The sequence below is a fragment of the Vicugna pacos genome, chromosome 10 (assembly GCF_048564905.1).
Source record: "Vicugna pacos chromosome 10, VicPac4, whole genome shotgun sequence".
NCBI classification, from domain to species: domain Eukaryota; kingdom Metazoa; phylum Chordata; class Mammalia; order Artiodactyla; family Camelidae; genus Vicugna; species Vicugna pacos.
Genome location: NC_132996.1, coordinates 42,813,586 through 42,830,749, shown reverse-complemented (window position 1 = coordinate 42,830,749; position 17,164 = coordinate 42,813,586). Strand labels below are relative to the sequence as shown.

General features: G+C 36.2%; 1 protein-coding gene across 1 annotated transcript in view; it reads right to left on the bottom strand.

The window, feature by feature from the left end:
• The window catches only part of ANO5 (anoctamin 5), a 68,717-nt gene extending 51,570 nt beyond the window's left edge, over positions 1-17,147 (bottom strand). Inside the window, exons 1-3 of the mRNA XM_031681083.2 lie at positions 16,671-17,147; positions 9,199-9,245; positions 2,395-2,442 (exon numbers count right to left, since the gene is read on the bottom strand). Coding sequence (XP_031536943.2) covers positions 2,395-2,442; positions 9,199-9,245; positions 16,671-17,130 — 555 coding nt within the window. The 5' untranslated portion in view covers positions 17,131-17,147. The remainder of the gene's footprint in view (positions 1-2,394; positions 2,443-9,198; positions 9,246-16,670) is intronic.
• Between the last annotated feature and the right edge of the window lie 17 nt (positions 17,148-17,164).

The window sequence follows — 17,164 nt, the reverse complement described above, 5'->3', positions numbered from 1 at the left end:
AATGAAAATAGCATTTTCTATTGTCTTCCTCCCCCAAAATTTGTGACCCCAGTCTAATTATGAGGAAATCATCAGGAAAGTTATCACTAAAGGACAGTCTACAAAGTACTTGACCAGTCTGCCTCAAAACTGCAAAGGTCATCAAAAACAAGAAAAGTCTGAGAAACCATCACAGTCAAGAGTAGCCTGAGGAGATATGGCAATTAAATGCAATGTGGTGTCCTGGATGGGATCCTGGAACAGAAAAAGAACTTTAGGGAAAAACTTAGGAAATGTGAATAAAATATGGACTTTAGTTAATAATAAGGTACCAATATTGGTTCATAATTTGTAACAAATGTGCCATTCCAATATAGGATACTAATGACAGGGGAAAATGGATGTGAGGTATCGGGAACTTAATGTACTATATTCGTAATAAATCTACAGACCTAAAACTATACTAAAATAAAAAGTTGATTAAAAAACTTACTGTTTCATTTTAACTTGCTATTTAACAAAAGAAAGGATGAAATATCATAGACCACTTTAAAATCAATTGGAATTTAAAACTTCTATTATTAGTATATGACATAATTGGGGAAATTATTGCAACTTCTATCATGGGCAAGGGGATAATAATAAAAATGTAAAAAGTTCCCAAAAAATCAAAAGAAAAAAAGAAAAACTGAACAGTTTAACAATAAAGTAGACAGAATATATAAACAGAATGATTCAGTAAAAAAAATTAAAATGACCATCAGTGTAGAAAAAAGACGATTGTCTCATTCATATTAAGAAAAATGCAGACTTACGGTATTGTAGGATACAGAGCTAACTGAAGAAGCTCCACTAACTCTCTTTGTGACAGACAGGCAAAAACCTGAACTCATGAAAACACAGTTAATGAGATGGTAGAGAAATAGAACACTCATATATTTGTTAGAAATGCAAACTGGAGAGAACTTTAGCAATATATGGGAAGATTACATATGCCTTTATTCTTTGATACATAAATGCTTTTAGAAAGATACATGTAGCCAGAATATAAGACTTATCCTCAAGGGTTAAAGACTAAAAACAGAGAAGATTCCCAAGATTAAAGACGACTCAAAGGTCCATCAGTAAATGGACTGGATGAATACACCATCCTAAACTTCCAATCAGAAAACCATGCAGCATGCAAATGAAAGAGGATGAAATCTATACACAATATAAAGTGAACTCTAGGATATGTTTTTAAGTGAAAACCAATGAACAGATCAGTATATAGAGTACGCTGCCTTTAGTGTAAGAAGTAGGAGGAAGATACATACACATAAGTATGTGCGTACACACATACACACACACACATACACACAGAGAAAAGTAAAGGACATATTGGAAAGACAGAAGAAATAAAAATGGTTACTACAGGAGGATTAAGAAGAAAAAGAAGGAAGAAAGTTTTCTCCGAGATGCTTTGTTTCATAATTTCAAATGTGATAGATTTACCTTCATGGTAATAAAGTCTAAGCTTCAGTGTCTCTTACTTGCACCAGTTTCTTTAAGGATTTAGGAAGGACTCTAGCAATGTGTTCTCACAGTCAGATATTTTGGTAAAATTTTTAAAGTAAACTAGTGTCCCATTATTCTTAAAAAGTGACACCAAAATAGCATAAGCTTTAGGCTCCACTGAACCTTATTTGACCTGTGGTTTTCACCTCTGGAATCTTGTAAATGTTTTACATGATCAAAAAATGAAAATAAATTAAAAAGAAAACAAACCAATAAAATTTCAGATAACCCCACAACCTTCACTCTGGAACATAACGATCAGTACACTAGTGAAAAGCAAAATATCTGTATCAAAATTGTCAGGATGAAAATAACACTCTGTTTCTCCATCTTCCCAAATAGCATCTTTTATTTAATAAGCAACTAATGGAAATTTTTGAATCCCTTTATTAACCTCTTAATTGATATTTAAATCTGATTTTCAAATAAACTGCACTTCTTCAGGATTACTCTTAGGTATGTACTTACAGGTAAGAAGAAAGATGTATGCAGAGAAAATACTAAACTAGGCCTCAGAAAACTTGAGTTCTACTCTAGTTCAGGGCCTACCCTTTACACATGTGGATAATGTTGGTCATGCCATTAAGCCTCTCAGATTCTTCATTTTTTCATCTGTAAAACTGAGAAAGTAGAATGCAAGCAAAGTGCTAGGCTTTTTGTGTCATTCTCATTCATGTGGCTTATGACACTTTCTTTCCCATAAGAAACTCCTTTTGGCCAAAGTAATAAACTCTAAAATGTCATGTATGAGAACCTGAAAAATTACTGTGAACTGAGGGAGAGAGTGCTGCCATCGCTGCTGCAGAAGGACAGCCTGCTGTGTCCATGCAAGAAAGTGTAGTAGTGACGGCTGCTTACCCTTGGTTCTTCACTGATGAGATAGCTGGACTCTCTGCTGCTCTGGTCCTGGTAATAGAACCACGGAGAAGATACAACACTGTTAATAACAGTGCAAGTGGGGAGCATATGACTTTCAACAACAAAAACTCTAGGTTCTCTATGCAGAAATACTAATCCTACAATTCAGGGGAGCTGTGAAACACCTGAAATTGGATGCAAAACTGCGTGTATATGTGTGCTTATGCATGTGTGCGTGTATAACGTGTGTGTGTATGAGTATGTGTATGGGGGGCTGTGGAAAAGATAGCTTGGAAAAGAATGAGAATTTTGGAGGTAGTTTTAACAAATCATAAAAAAAAATCTGAGACACAAGAAACTGTTAAGTCCTGCACTGCAGAGAAATAACAAGGAGCCCCATTCTTTTAATGATGCTGAATTCTGAACAGGACTGAAAGGAAGGGCAGACTTAATTGGCTATTTTAAGCCTTTCAACATTTGTTTGAAATTATTAAAGTGAATACCATGGAAAATGCCCCACCAGAATACATAAGGATTTGTACTTACAACTCAAGAGAAAAGCCATACGTGGATATAGATATACACTATAGACATAATAACACTATTGTAGTTAAAGCAATAATGATGCCACCCTTGGTGTACCGCGGATTTCAAATCTTCATGCTCCATGATGGACCGCACACAACAGCACACACTCCTGAGATCACCTCTCAGCAGTGTCTAGTGACAGTTATAGAAGGGTGCCCAGGAGAAGCAGTCACTAGCAGAAATGCCCTGAAACATATGTCCAGACTGGGAATTCACTTACCTGGTTCTTCGAAAATCACAAACAGCATCTCATTACACCTAGGTAATACTGGGCAGATCAGTTTTCAAAAATAGAAAATTAAAAGTGCTAGGGGCATACTTAAAAGCAAAAAAAGAGAACAATTTGAAAATTCACCACTGCTACAAAAGTTAAGTTGCAGAATGTACCACCAAAAAAAGCGGTAATGTATCTGTGTTCTTAAAGAGGACAAGAAGAGATAATTTTGAATGCATGTCAATTTTCATTCTACAGTATTGAATGTAAACTACATAGAAAGATGAATGCCATCTATGGTGTTAAAGTTATGCTGAAACAGTGGAAGATTTGCGAGAAGACTGAGAGTCTGTGAGTAAATAGTGTCGAAATCCCATTTCACTGATACATGATTGTGTGTGTGCACCTTGAAATGAATCCCATTAACTCATCTAGATACATCAAATATCAAATAAAGCTAATGAGTATCTTGATCACTCAATTCTGAAACAGCAGCCTCTGATATAAATTGTGCATCTATATCTCTGCCTTTAAAACAATATACGAATTTATTATAGCTTTGCTTTATATGTAACTTATAATGTAATTTTTTTCAATTATGTTAGAGAATAGCCAGTTGTTTTACTTACAGGAGAGTACAAGAAAACCATATACTACATGTTTCAAAAACAAGCAGAATGCTTCCTCCACAATACCTCACTTTAGGAAAAACGAGATTGTTGTGACTTTCTAATTAAAAGGTTTCTATGTGAATCTTAAGTTTTCATTTCTGTAGAATAAATGCCCAAGAGTGTGATTAGAGTCACATGGTAAGTGTATGTTTAGTTTTTTTATGAAACTGCCCAACAGTTTTCCAGATTGACTGTACCATTTTGCATCCCCACCAGCAGTGCATGAGATCCGGTTTCTCTTTGGCCTCACCAGTATTTGGTATTGTCACTATCTTCCATTTTAGCTGTTCTAATAGGAGTGCAGTGATATCTCACCTTGGTTTTATTTTGTAATTCCCTAATGGCTAATGACATTCAGTATCTTTTCATGTGTTTATCTGCTATCCATATATCCTCTTTTTGGGAAATATCTCATCATGTGTTTGCCCATTTGGGGTGTTTGCTTTTTAACATTTTGCTTTGCTGTATCTTTATATATCATAGGCATGAGTCCTTGGTCAGATATGTGATGTGCAAATATTCTGTCCCAGTCTATAGCTTGCCTGTTCCTCTTAACAGGATCTTTCACAGAACAAAAGTTCCTAAATTTGATAAAGTCCAATTTATCAATTTTTTTCTTTTATGGATCATGCTTTTGTCTAAGAACTCTTCACAAAGACCTAGTTTCCAAAGATTTTCTCCATTTTTTCATTCCAAAAGCTTTACAGTTTTAGGGTTTACACTTAAATCTATGATAATGTTGAATTATATTTATATACATTGTGAGGTTTAGGTCGAAGCTCATAATTTAACCTACGGATATCCAAATGCTCCAGGACATCTGTTGAGAAGATTATCTTTCTTCTAGTGAACTACTTGTGCGCATTTGTCCAAAATCATTTGGATGTACTTGTGTGGGGCTATTTCCACAGTTTCCATTGTGTTTCATTAATCTACAAACCTCTTTCTGCAAATACCACAAAGTCTTGATTAGACTTCAGCTAAAAAAGAAGTCTTTAAATTGGGTAGACTGATTCCTTCTACCTGTTCTTCTTTTTCCAAAGTGTTCAATCTCTTCTACTTCCTTTGCATTTCCAAATGAATTTTTTAGAACTATCTTGTCCATATCTAGAAATAATCTTGTTGAGATTTTGATAGCAATTGTATTAATTTATATACCAATTTGGGTTTCCATGTGTTCACTGATTGTGTATAGAAATACAATTGATTCCTATATGAAATTCATTTCTTCTACGATTTTTTGTTTGTTTTGTAAATTTCTTGGGATTTTAGACCATCATGTCATCTGCAAATAGGGAGAACTTGATTTATTTCTGTCTGATCCATATGCCTTTTGTTTTCTTTCCTTATCACAAGAACTTTCAGTACTATGTTTAATAGTAACGGTAAGTGAAAACATCCTTACCATGTTCCTGACCGTAGGAGGAAAGCATTCATTCTTTTACTACTAAATGTGATGTTACTGTAAGTGTTTTATAGATGTTCTTTATCAGGCAAGGAAGTTCCACTCTATTCTTATTTTTCTGAGAATCTGTACACATAGACATTGAATGTAGGTAAATTTTTTTTCTGAAAAAAAATAGATAAAATTATGTGATTTTCATTCTTTAGTCTTTTAATATGAAGTACGCAAATTGATTTTTGAAAAGTGAATCAGCCTTCCATCATTGGAATAATACCATTGGTTATGATATTAAATTCTTCTTATACTCTATTTGCTATATTTTACTAAGGATTTTTGTGTCTATGATCATGAGCGATATTAGTCTGTAGTTTTTTTTTTTTTTCTGTACTGTCTTTGTTTGGTTTAATATCAGGGTAATGTGAGCCTCTAAAATGAACTGGGAAGTGCTCATTCCCCTTCTATTTTCAGGAAGAGACTGTATAAGATTGGTCTTAATTATTCTTTAAATATTTGGTAGAATTTTCCAATGAAACCATTTGGGCCTAGAGATTTCTTTGGGGGAAATGTTTTAATTACCCATTTGATTTCCTTAATAATCATAGGACTAGTCAAATTATTAATTTCATACGGAGTGGGTTGAGGTAGTTTGTGCTTTTTGAGAAATTTATTCATTCTACCTAAGTTGTCACATTTATAAGTGTAGAATTATTTTTAATATTCCTTTATTATCATGTTGCTATCCACAGAGCCTGTAAGTGATAAACCTTTTTTACTCCTATATTGGTCATATGCATCTATTCTCTCTCCCTCCCTCCCTCCTTTCCTCCGTTTCTCTGTCTCTTCTTTGTATCAGTCTAGCTAGAGGCTTATCAATTTTATTACCTTTTCAAAGAGCTAGCTTTTTGTTTCAATGTTTTTCCCTAATACTTTTGTTTCCAACTTACTAGAAAATTACTAAATATTATGACGTATGGTATTTCCAAAATACTATGGTTTAAATTTAATAAAATAAATTTCCTAGTTTGCAAGGCAAATATAAAGTCTTAAAAATCTGAGCAAAACTGTTTCAGTTGAGTCAAATACGCAACATCTATTGCTGTTGAATGTGCAAAGAGATAAGGAACAGCATAAATATGATTTGACGAAAGTATTTTATTCTATAGAAGTTTAAGTCTGGAATATGTAAGTAAATATGAAAGATACACAAAGAAGCAAAGAATATGAACCGTAATTGAAGTTAACTTGAGCAACACATACAAAGATCTGTGAGGAATATATTATTGTTATGTCAATATGAACAGAAAAAGAAGGACAGTATACTTATTATCATTTGAATTGCATTAGTCAATCTCATAAGATAAATCTTTTCTCAGTCTGCTCCAAAGACATGAAACCTTTAATTTTTGATGTTCTTTATTTTCTAGATAATTGTTTAATTTCTAGATAATTGGTTCACTCACTCACTCAGTAAATACATTCTTTGTGCCACGGCACATCACTTTAGTTGTGGGGCCTCTGCTTCAGGACAGTGGTTTTCAAACTTTAACGGCAATATGAGTAACCTGTGGTGCGTCTTTTTAAATCATGACTACCTAACCTCATCCCCGACGACACTTATTAGTAGTCTGAGATGGTCCCAGGAGTCTGCATTTTTAAGAAATTCTTTAGATAATCCTTATTCAGGTGGTGTACAAATTACACTGTAAAAATTACTGGACCAAATAATGTTCATAGTTTATTCAGTTCTCATATTCTATTTCGCTCAGCAGTTTGGTCACTGAGCTTCTAAAGAATTCCAGAGCTTCTAGAAATCTTAAGTCAAGGAGCTCATTCAGCCAGTTTTCCAGCTAATTAGCATAGAGTCAACCTATTCTGATAGATTGTGTTTCCCAAGGTGGGAATTTCAATCGCTCCTAAGAAGCTGTTTTTAGAGAGACTTTTTCTATTTGGCTGACATCCCTAAACCAATTCAAGGACATCCCCCTCCATAAGTACTGCTCTGGGTCAACTAGAGTCTATCAGAATGATTATTTTTACTGAAATATCTTCAGAATGCTTCCACTTTGTATACAAAAAAAATCTAAGTTGTTGGTATCCATTTGCAAGTTTATATAAAACATAATTTAAGGCCTTTGCTTAAGAGAACCCTGTATTTTTACAAATTGTATTTAATTTTATTACTTATTATTTTACTTAATACATTCACTTAATTCAGACTGAGTCACTTAAACTCTGGCACAGTCATCAATAAGCACTTGTCAGGTTCAAGATGGCAGTACAGGGAGACCCTGAACTCGCCTGAGCCTACAGACACACCACATCTATAGCTACAAATGGAACAATTCCCTGTGAGAAGGCTGAAAACCAGCTGACTAGCACCTCCATAACAAAGGATAAAAGGGCCACACTGATGTGGGTAGGAGAAGTAGAGATACAGTCCCACCAAAAGCTCCACCCTTGGGTGCGGTAACTATACCCATCAACATTCCCCGCAGCAGTGCACAGGGTTCCCTTTTCCCCACATCTCACCAGTACGGGGCTTCTCCCTGACAAGTGAGGGGTTTGTGCCCCACATCAAGCACCCCATGCCCTGGGATCTGCCCTGGAAAGACATGCCCCCAAAACGAATGGTTTGAAAACCAACAGGGCTTATTCCAGGAGACTCAAAGGTTATAGGGAATGAAGAGTCTACTCCTAAAAGGGCTCATATGCGGACTTGGTCACCCTGGGACCCAGCACAAAAGTAACAGTTTGAAAAGCACCTAAACTATATGTGAAAAAGACTTACTTGCCAGTTACCATGGGAAACAGTATGGAGATTCTTCAAAAAATCAAAAATAGAAGTACCACAGGATCCAAATTCTACTTCTGATTATTTATCCAAAAGATACAAAAACACTAATTTGAAAAGATACATGCACTCCTATGTTCACTGCAGCATCATTTACAATAGCCAAAATATGGAAATGACCAAAGTATCCATGGATGGATGAATAAATGTGTGTGTACATATACACAATGGAATACTTCTTAGCCATAAAAAAGAAATAAAAACTTGCCAATTGCAACGTCAATGGAACTTGAGGATATTATGCTAAGCGAAAAGAGTCAGACAGAGAAAGACAAATACTACATGATTTCACTTATATGTGGAGTCTATAAAACAAAACAAATGAACAAACAAAACAAAATAAAGCTCATAGATACAGAGAACAGACTGATGGTTGCCAGAGGAGAGGCAGTTGGGAGGTAGGCAAAATGGGTGAAGGGCGTTAAGAGGTACAAACTTTCACTTACAAGTGAGTCATGGGGATGTATGTACAGCATCATGACTACAATCAATAATATTGGATTGCATATTTGAAAGTTATCAAGAGAATAAACCTTAAAAGCTTTCATCACAAGAAGAAAAAAATGTGATTTTGTATGGTAATGCATGGTAACTAGACATTATGGTGACATTTTGCAGTGTATACAAATATTGAATCATACATCTGAAATTAATAATAATATCATGTCAATTAAACTGCAATAAAAAAGCACTAATCTACTAACATGTGTAACAAAAAAAGCTGTCAAGTATTACACGGGCATTATACTCAAGCTAAGTGTTAAGCCAAATACTATTATCTTGCATATCAAGTCTAAGCATATCTGAGTGTGTTTCACAGAGAACCTCAAAACAAACCCAAACTTATGTTTGCTCCCTCATATAACATTCAGAAAGATTCAATATTAAATCTGCATGAAACATGGAGTTTGCTTTCCTTACTAAAAAATGAATAGTTTAGAGGACAAAATAAAAAGAAAGTAGTATGAGTGAATAACTGAAGGCCAAAGACCTAAGTATTCATATGAAGTACATTTTTGACCCTGTCTCAATTTTTTTGTTTGATTTATAGGAAGCTAATACATACATAACTTACCTCATTTGTTTCATAAATACAGTCTACTTCTCCACTGATTCTTCTCTCTAAATTAAACAAAAAAGAAAAAACAATCATGTAAAAATGGCCAACTAATCACAATATGTTAAAAGTCTGCATTAGGAGGAAATAGGAATTCAAAATTCAAACAAAAAAAAGTTCAAAGAAAATAATACTAAAAGAAAACACCCAAGATCTTCCTGAAGCTAAGTTGTTCAAAACAAACTCAAAAGAATTGAGCACCGAAATTGTCTATAATCTAGAGGAAAAGCATCAAATACTGATGTGTGGGACATAATCTCATCCATTAAGAAATAAACTTAACTTTGATAAATGCAGTTATCAATCCACAGCCACAAAGCTGCTTAGAGGAAAACATCCAATAGGAATGTCCATCACTATCTCTTAGTCCTTACCGTGTGAGATTTATTATTCTGTCAGTATGTTTTCCTGGAATTGAACTGCACTGGTTGCAAGTAAAGTTCTGTCAGAGCACTACCAGTTCAAATAGGCCAAACTGCTTCTTAACTCACAGATAATCTTCATGATAGTTACTTCATGAGTCATTTGGACTGAAATATATGTTCAAATAAGTTTCTGACACTAAAAAATGTTAAATATAGAGTTCTGATTCTCATTCTCTAGGGACTCCAATTTGCAAAAACACAGAAATATTTCATAAGTTAAAAACTTTCCAAATAGAAAAAAAATGGGGGAGAAAATCACAATGGGAATGAAATAGAATATTGCTACCATTTAAGAGCCATCCACAGCAACTGTAATTTTAGGAAGTGTTAATATATATTCTGAAAATACAAAAAATAGAAACCTACCATTTGTATAGCTTCTTTTTCTTTCCCAATTTCACTTATTGTGGTAAAATACATGTAACATAAAATTTATCATAATTAAAAGTGTACAGTTCAATGGTATTAAATTCATTCACAATATTGAGCAATCATTACCATCATCCATCTCCAGAACACTTTTCATCTTGTAAAACTGGAACACTACATCCATTAATAACTCTTCCCCTTTCCCAGCCCCAGGCAACCACCTTTCTACTTTGTTTCTGTAATTTTGACTTCTCTAAGTGCCTCAAATAAATGAAAACATACAGTAATCATCACTGGGTGAGTGGTTTATTTGACATAGCATAATGTCCTCAAGTTTCATCAGTGTTGAAGCATATGTGAGAATTTCCTGCTTTTTAGGGCTGAATAATATTCCACTGTATGTGTATACCACTTTTGCTTATCCATTCAACCACAGATGGACACTTGTGTTGCCCCCACATTTTAGCTTTGAATAATGCTGCTACCAACATGGGTGTATAAAAATCTCCAAGATCCTGCTTTCAGTTCTTTCGGGTATATACCCAGAAGTGGAATTACTGGATCATATGGTAATTCTTTAATTTTTTGACAAACCACCAAACTGTTTTCCATAGTAGCTGAACCATTTTACATTTCCACCAACGGTGCACAAGGGTTCCAATTACTCCACAACCTTGCCAACTCTTGTTATTTTATTTTATTTTTTGATAGTAGCCATCCTAATGGGTTTGGGGTGGTACCTCTTGTAGTTTTGCATTTCCCTAATGATTATGATGTCGAGTATCTTTTCATATTCTTCTTGCCATTTTTATATCCTCTTTACAGAAATGCCTATTCAAGTCCTTTATCCATTTTTATATTTTTTTTATCAAAGTATAATCAGTTTACAATGTTAAGTCAATTTCTGGTGTATAGCACAATACTTCAGCCATAAAGGAACATACATATATTCGTTTTCATATTCTTTTTCATCATAAGTTACTAAAAGATATTGAATATGGCTTCCCATGCTATACAGTATAAACTTGTTGTTTATCTATTTTATATGTATTAGTTAGTATCTGCAAATCTCAAATTCCCAATCTATCCCTTCCCACCCCTTCTACCCCACTGGTAACCATAAGTTTGTTTTCTATGACTGTGAGTCTGTTTCTATTTTGTAAATAAGTTTGTCTTTTTTTTTTTTTTAAGATTCCACATATAAGTGATATCATCTGGTATTTTTCTTTTTCTTTTGTTCTTATTAAGGTCTATGAGCTGATTGTATATTTTGGAAATTAACCCATTGTTCATCACATCATTTACAAATATTTTCTCCCATTCTGTAGTTTATCTTTTCACTTTGTTGATAGTATCCTTAGCTGTGCAAAAGCTTTTAAGTTTAATTAGATCCTATTTGTTTATTTTTGCTTTTATTTCCATTACTCCAGGAGGTGGTTCAAAAAATATATTGCTATGATTTATGTCCAAGAGTGTTCCTCTCCAAAGAAGACAGACAGATGGCCATCATTAAAAAGTCTACCAATGATAAATGCTGGAGAGGGTGTGGAGAAAAGGGAAACTTCCTACACTGTTGGTGGAAATGTAAATTGGTGCAGCCACTATGAAGGATAGTATGGAGATGTCTTAAAAAACTAAAAATAGACTTATCATATGATCCAGCAATCCCACTCCTGGGCACATACCCAGAAAAAAATATAATTCAAAAAGACACATGCACCCCAATGTTCATAGCGACACTATTTATAATAGCCAAGACATGGAAATAACCCAAATATCCATCAACAGATGACTGGATAAAGAAGATGTGGTGTATATAGACAATGAAATACTACTCAGCCATAAAAAAGAATAAAAGAGTGCCATTTGCAGCAACATGGGTGGACTTGGAGATCATTATTCAAAGTGAAGTAAGCCAGAAAGAGAAAGAAAAATGTCATACGCTTTCAGTTACATGTGGAATCTAAAAAAAAGGACACAAATGAACTACTTACTATTTATAAATTAGATGATTTCTTGAATATGCATAAGCACATCTGACTGTCCTTTATGATTGGATTTCTGCATTCTCTTGATTCTTATTTTGTAGTTGGCTTTATTCCTTTGATAACTATGTAAGCTTAAAAATTTGAAGCTTTAAACTGTTCTTAGAAAAAATGAACCGTATGTGTATATAAATTTTAATATGGTTTTATCTCACAATGAGTTTCTCTTCCTAGAATAAACTTTGTTTACCCTATTAATTAATTAAAATAAAACATAAAATAAATAAATTTCAAATATACAAGTTGAGTGACAATGAGGAGTGAAGACTCCTAGGCTTGAGCAATTTGAGACTTCATTTAATGAAATGGGGAATATTATTAATGGTGGGCAATTAATACAGCAGATGCTGCTATCCCCACAAATATCCTTTCTTCTCCTTGTACTTTATTAACAAAACACTGAACATGTGGTGCAGCAATGACCTCTAGCAAAACAAGAACAAAAAATAAAAAACAAAAAAACACATTTCCTAGCCTTCCTTGCAATTTAAGAATATGACATAAATTCAAAGCTATCAAATAACATATAAAGGGCATTAATGTCTACCTCCTAAAATATAGGCAAGCATAAAGTGAAATAATGCATGTAAATTGCTTCATGCACTCACTGGCACAGAGAAGGTCAATGAATATTAGTTATTCTTATTGGTATTATTATTAGGGTATATTCTATTTTATTAACTTCCAAAGCTGTCTTAAGTTCTTTTGGGTAAGTTTTAGAATGTCAGATTAAAGGTAAAAGAATTTCAAGTGGTAGAGCACATGCTTAACATGCACGAAGTCCTGGGTTCAATCCCCATTACCTCATCTAAAAATAAATAAACCTAATCCCCCCACCCCAAATCAAAAATCTCAGAGTGGGCTCTGAATAATAACATTCCGCCTTTTAAAAAAAAGTAGGTAAAAATTATTGGAAAAATATAAAATATCATACAGTACTATCATTAAAGGATTTTACCCATGAATACTGTCTATGAAAAATTCCCCAATGACTTGACCATTGCTCACTGATTTTTCAATGAAAAGTAAGCCAATCTAGGAAACTCTTAAGATAAATAGATAAAGAATAGGATTCTAAGAAATACATGCTTTGTCTCTCAATGTATGGTACTTGAGCACTGATACAGGGAGGCTTTTATTTTCTTGAGGACAAAAACGGTCACTATTATGTATAAGAACTAAATATAGTTCCAAGCACAGAGCGAACAAATGCACACCTTAAGCTAGTGTTAGAGGGTATTTTATAATTCTGTTCTGAAAAACTGGAAGTATCAACCCTCTCATCTTCTAATATTTTTGCTGCATTTAACATAAAGCAACTAGTTAAAAAATACTTTCAAACTGCTATCAGAACTTGATGCAGTGCATTTATTTGAGAATGTGGAAAGGGGACGACAGTTCCTCCAGATTATCTCCTCCACACTAATTCTCTCTTAGGCTTCCATCTTTGAACTTGTTGCTTCCTTGCCCTGGAACTAACAGCTGTTCCTTTTTTTCGCTATCAAGTTTTGATGTCCTCCTTTCAGGCCTTGCCTGAAACCTCCCCATCTGCGCCCTGGATTAGCCTCCTACCTGCTCCCACACCATGCTGAATTTACTAGCCCTTTGTGGGTACGTGGTCCAATTATACCTCCCTCCACAAGACTGCAAGCTCCCTGAGAGCCACGTTGAGCATACTTAGTAAACTCTATCAATTTCTGAAAAGCTGAAAGATGAAAGAGGATAGATATATTTCCTCAGACACCATGCTCCCTCGCACACATCGGTGCTCACTCTCTCTCTCTCTCACACACACACACACAACTGGATGTTTACACATGCCATAGACTCAGAAACACTTTCACACTTCTTTAGAGTATAAAGTTGTATAATGATGCATAATCTCCAAACCCCTGTCAAAACAGAGGCCTATCTGAAGAGGCAGGATCTGAAACCAACAACTTTAGATCAGCTTCTTGTTATTCCTGCAACTTCCTCTAAAATCAGTGGAAATGACTGTATTCTTCCAGTAGGCTAGAAACCAAAATTATGAATGGTTTAATACCAATCATGATGGAGAATCACAAAATATGTACTAAAATTTAAGCCAGCCCAAAGACAGCTTTGAGTTTTCACTGAAAGCACATTACTAAGAATACACACTCTACCAAACTCAGAACCCAAAAATAGCCTTTGCATTTACCAAACGATCTTCTCAGTTTACACTCCTTCCAGCAGCATAAAATAATATGCATGCAATCAAATATAAATATTACTAAAGGATAAGTGGTTTGGTTAAATACAATGCTTGACGTAGTTGTAACGATGCAAGCAACTTCACATTCAATTCTTAAAACTGCCTTTTCCAATATAAACCTTTAAACTGTCTTTTCCAATGCTGAATGTATCATAAATCAGCCCAAGAATGAATATTTCAAATCAGAACTTCCTTGCAATGTCATTCATCAGACCCAACCATCAAATATATGGGAGTCCACATCAATATCCTTTTCTCCTATCTCCACCCAAATAAGAGGCAAAGCTTTTATCACAAGAGGAAATGACCAAAAAAACCCTATTAAGAGCTTCAGATTAGTAAAATTACAATAGAAAGTAATTCTCAGTAAAGGAGGAAACCACTGAGTACAGAAAGGGACTTCTAAATTTATACATTTAAAAGATACTTGACTTTTGTATTACTATCGATCATTTTCCCTAACAAATTTATTGCATCATTCAGCAGAGCCATTAGTCAAAGTTAAAAGTTTTCAATAGTTGTATTTCCTTCTATCTTTAAATTATTTTTTGTTTATAAAAAAGAGGGAGTTGCTTTAAGTAACATAAGTGACATCATCAAAAACATGGAAAGACAACTCACTGAATAGGAGAAAATATTTACAAATCGTATATGTTAAATATATAAAGGACTCTTACAATGCAATAATTAAAAGGCAAATAACTCAATTTTTTAAATGGGCAAAGGATTTGAATAGACATTTCTCCAATGAAAATATATTAATGGTTGAAAAGCATTAAAAAATATATTTAACACGTTAGTCACTGGGAAAATGCAAATCAAAATCACACTGAGTTACCACTTCACAACAACTAGGATGGCTATAAATTAAAAAAAAAAAGACAACAACAAATGTCAGTGATGATGTGGAGAAACTGGAATCCTTATGTTACTGGTGAAAATATAAAAAATGGTACAGACATCTGGAAAACAATTTGGCAGTTTCTCAAAATACTCAATATACAGTTACCGTATGACCAGCAATCCCACTCCTAGGTGTATACCCAAGAAAAATAACACGTTCATATAAAATCTTGCGATAAATGTTCACAGCAGCATTATTCACAGTAGCCAAGAAAGTGGAAAAAACCCAAATATCCACCAGTTGATGAATAAAGTGTGGTATATCTGTACAATAGAATATTATTTGGCAATAAAAATGAATAATGCACTCCTACAACATGGATGAAGTTCAAAAACATTATGCTAAGAGGAAGAAGCCAGTTACAAAAGACTGAATACTGTATGAGTCTGCTTCCATGAAGTGCCCAGAATAGGTAAAGTTACAGAGACAATAAATAGATTAGTGGCTGCCTAGAGCTGGGCTAAGGAATGGGGGATGAAAATGTTCTAAAATTAGATTATGGTGATGATTGCAAAACGTGAACTGTATATTTTAAATGGGTGACTGTTATGGTAAATTATATCTCAATAAAGCTGTTAAGAAAGAGGAGGAGGAGGAGGTGCAATAATGCATTGTAATTCTTGGTGCCTTTGAAGACTAAAAAAGTATGACTTCTTAGATCATTTATCATTTTAAAAAACAGTTTCCACGTTTACATCTAACACTAAACAAGATATGAAAATAGAGTGTCACTGAGAGCCCTGGAGATAGACCCAGAAAAATATATGCATTTTTAGGAAAACGTGTACTAAAACAGGTCCTGGGAATATACGTCTATGCAAAGGCCTTAGCAAACAATGAGCAAACATTTCTCAACGGAACTAAAGATTCAAGGAAAGCTTGTAAAACAGCAGCCTTCCCAAGTGCATAAGAATCTCAAGCTGACGGACCTTAGGGTCTGGTCTGCTCCTCCCTCAATTAACAAGGATCTCAAAGCTTGAGCAGTAATTGGCAAATAAAAGGAGGCAACGGGACTCTAGGGCCAGCTCCCTACACAGGGGACTGCCGTCGTGCGCCCTAAGCTAAGGCTTTCTCGTGGTAGGCTTCCCTCTGCCTGGGTTCTGGGGCCGGGGCACCTCAGTTCGCTCGCCCAGCGTGCTCGCCTCGCCTCCCTGCGTTATTAGACCGCTCCGCGGCGGCGTGCAGGGCAGCAGGGAGGGTTGCACCACACAGGTGCTGGCCTGGCGGCAGAAGCCGAGGAAATGCCCCGGCGCCGACACCCACGCACCCACCCGGGCAGGGGCTGTTCGCTTGGCAGTCCCAGCCTCGCGCGGGGCACACACTATTCCGCGAACGTTCCCGGGAGCCGGGCCGCAGGGCCGCCAACGTCCCCCGGGGACCCTGCGCCTCGGGTGGCGCGGTCTACGCGGGGAGCCCGGCCCTCCTCCCCGCGCCCCTCCGCCGCCCTCTACCTTCTTCCTGCACCATCTCCAGGACGTTCGGGTCGCCCATCTTCGCCAGCTCGTTAACGACACTGCTCGAGGCGTGGCTGCTGGCGGACCTTTGCGACTGGCGGCGGGGATGTGGGGGCTGGTAACTGAACCTGATCGTGGGCCGCCGCACTTTCGCGGGGATCAAGATATCCTCTTGGTAAACCTCGCTCTGCTCAGGTTCCGGCAGCTTCGAGGACTTGGGCCAGCTGGGCTTCTTCTCCAGCCGGTACTTCCACCCGACCTGGTCCTCGACCCTCGGCTTCACGGACCTCTCCCGGTAGCGCTCCTGGGACCTCTCCCAGTACCTTTCCCGGAACGTGCCGGGCTTCCCGGCGTCCTGTCCACTCTGGCTGTCCGGCGGTTCTGCTATCGCGTCCGGCTCGTCGCCCTCTCTCCGCCTCTCTCTCCTCCCCGCGAGCTCCTCCTCATGGGCCGCCATCTCCCCGCCCCCCGGGCCACCCCGCTCCTCTCCG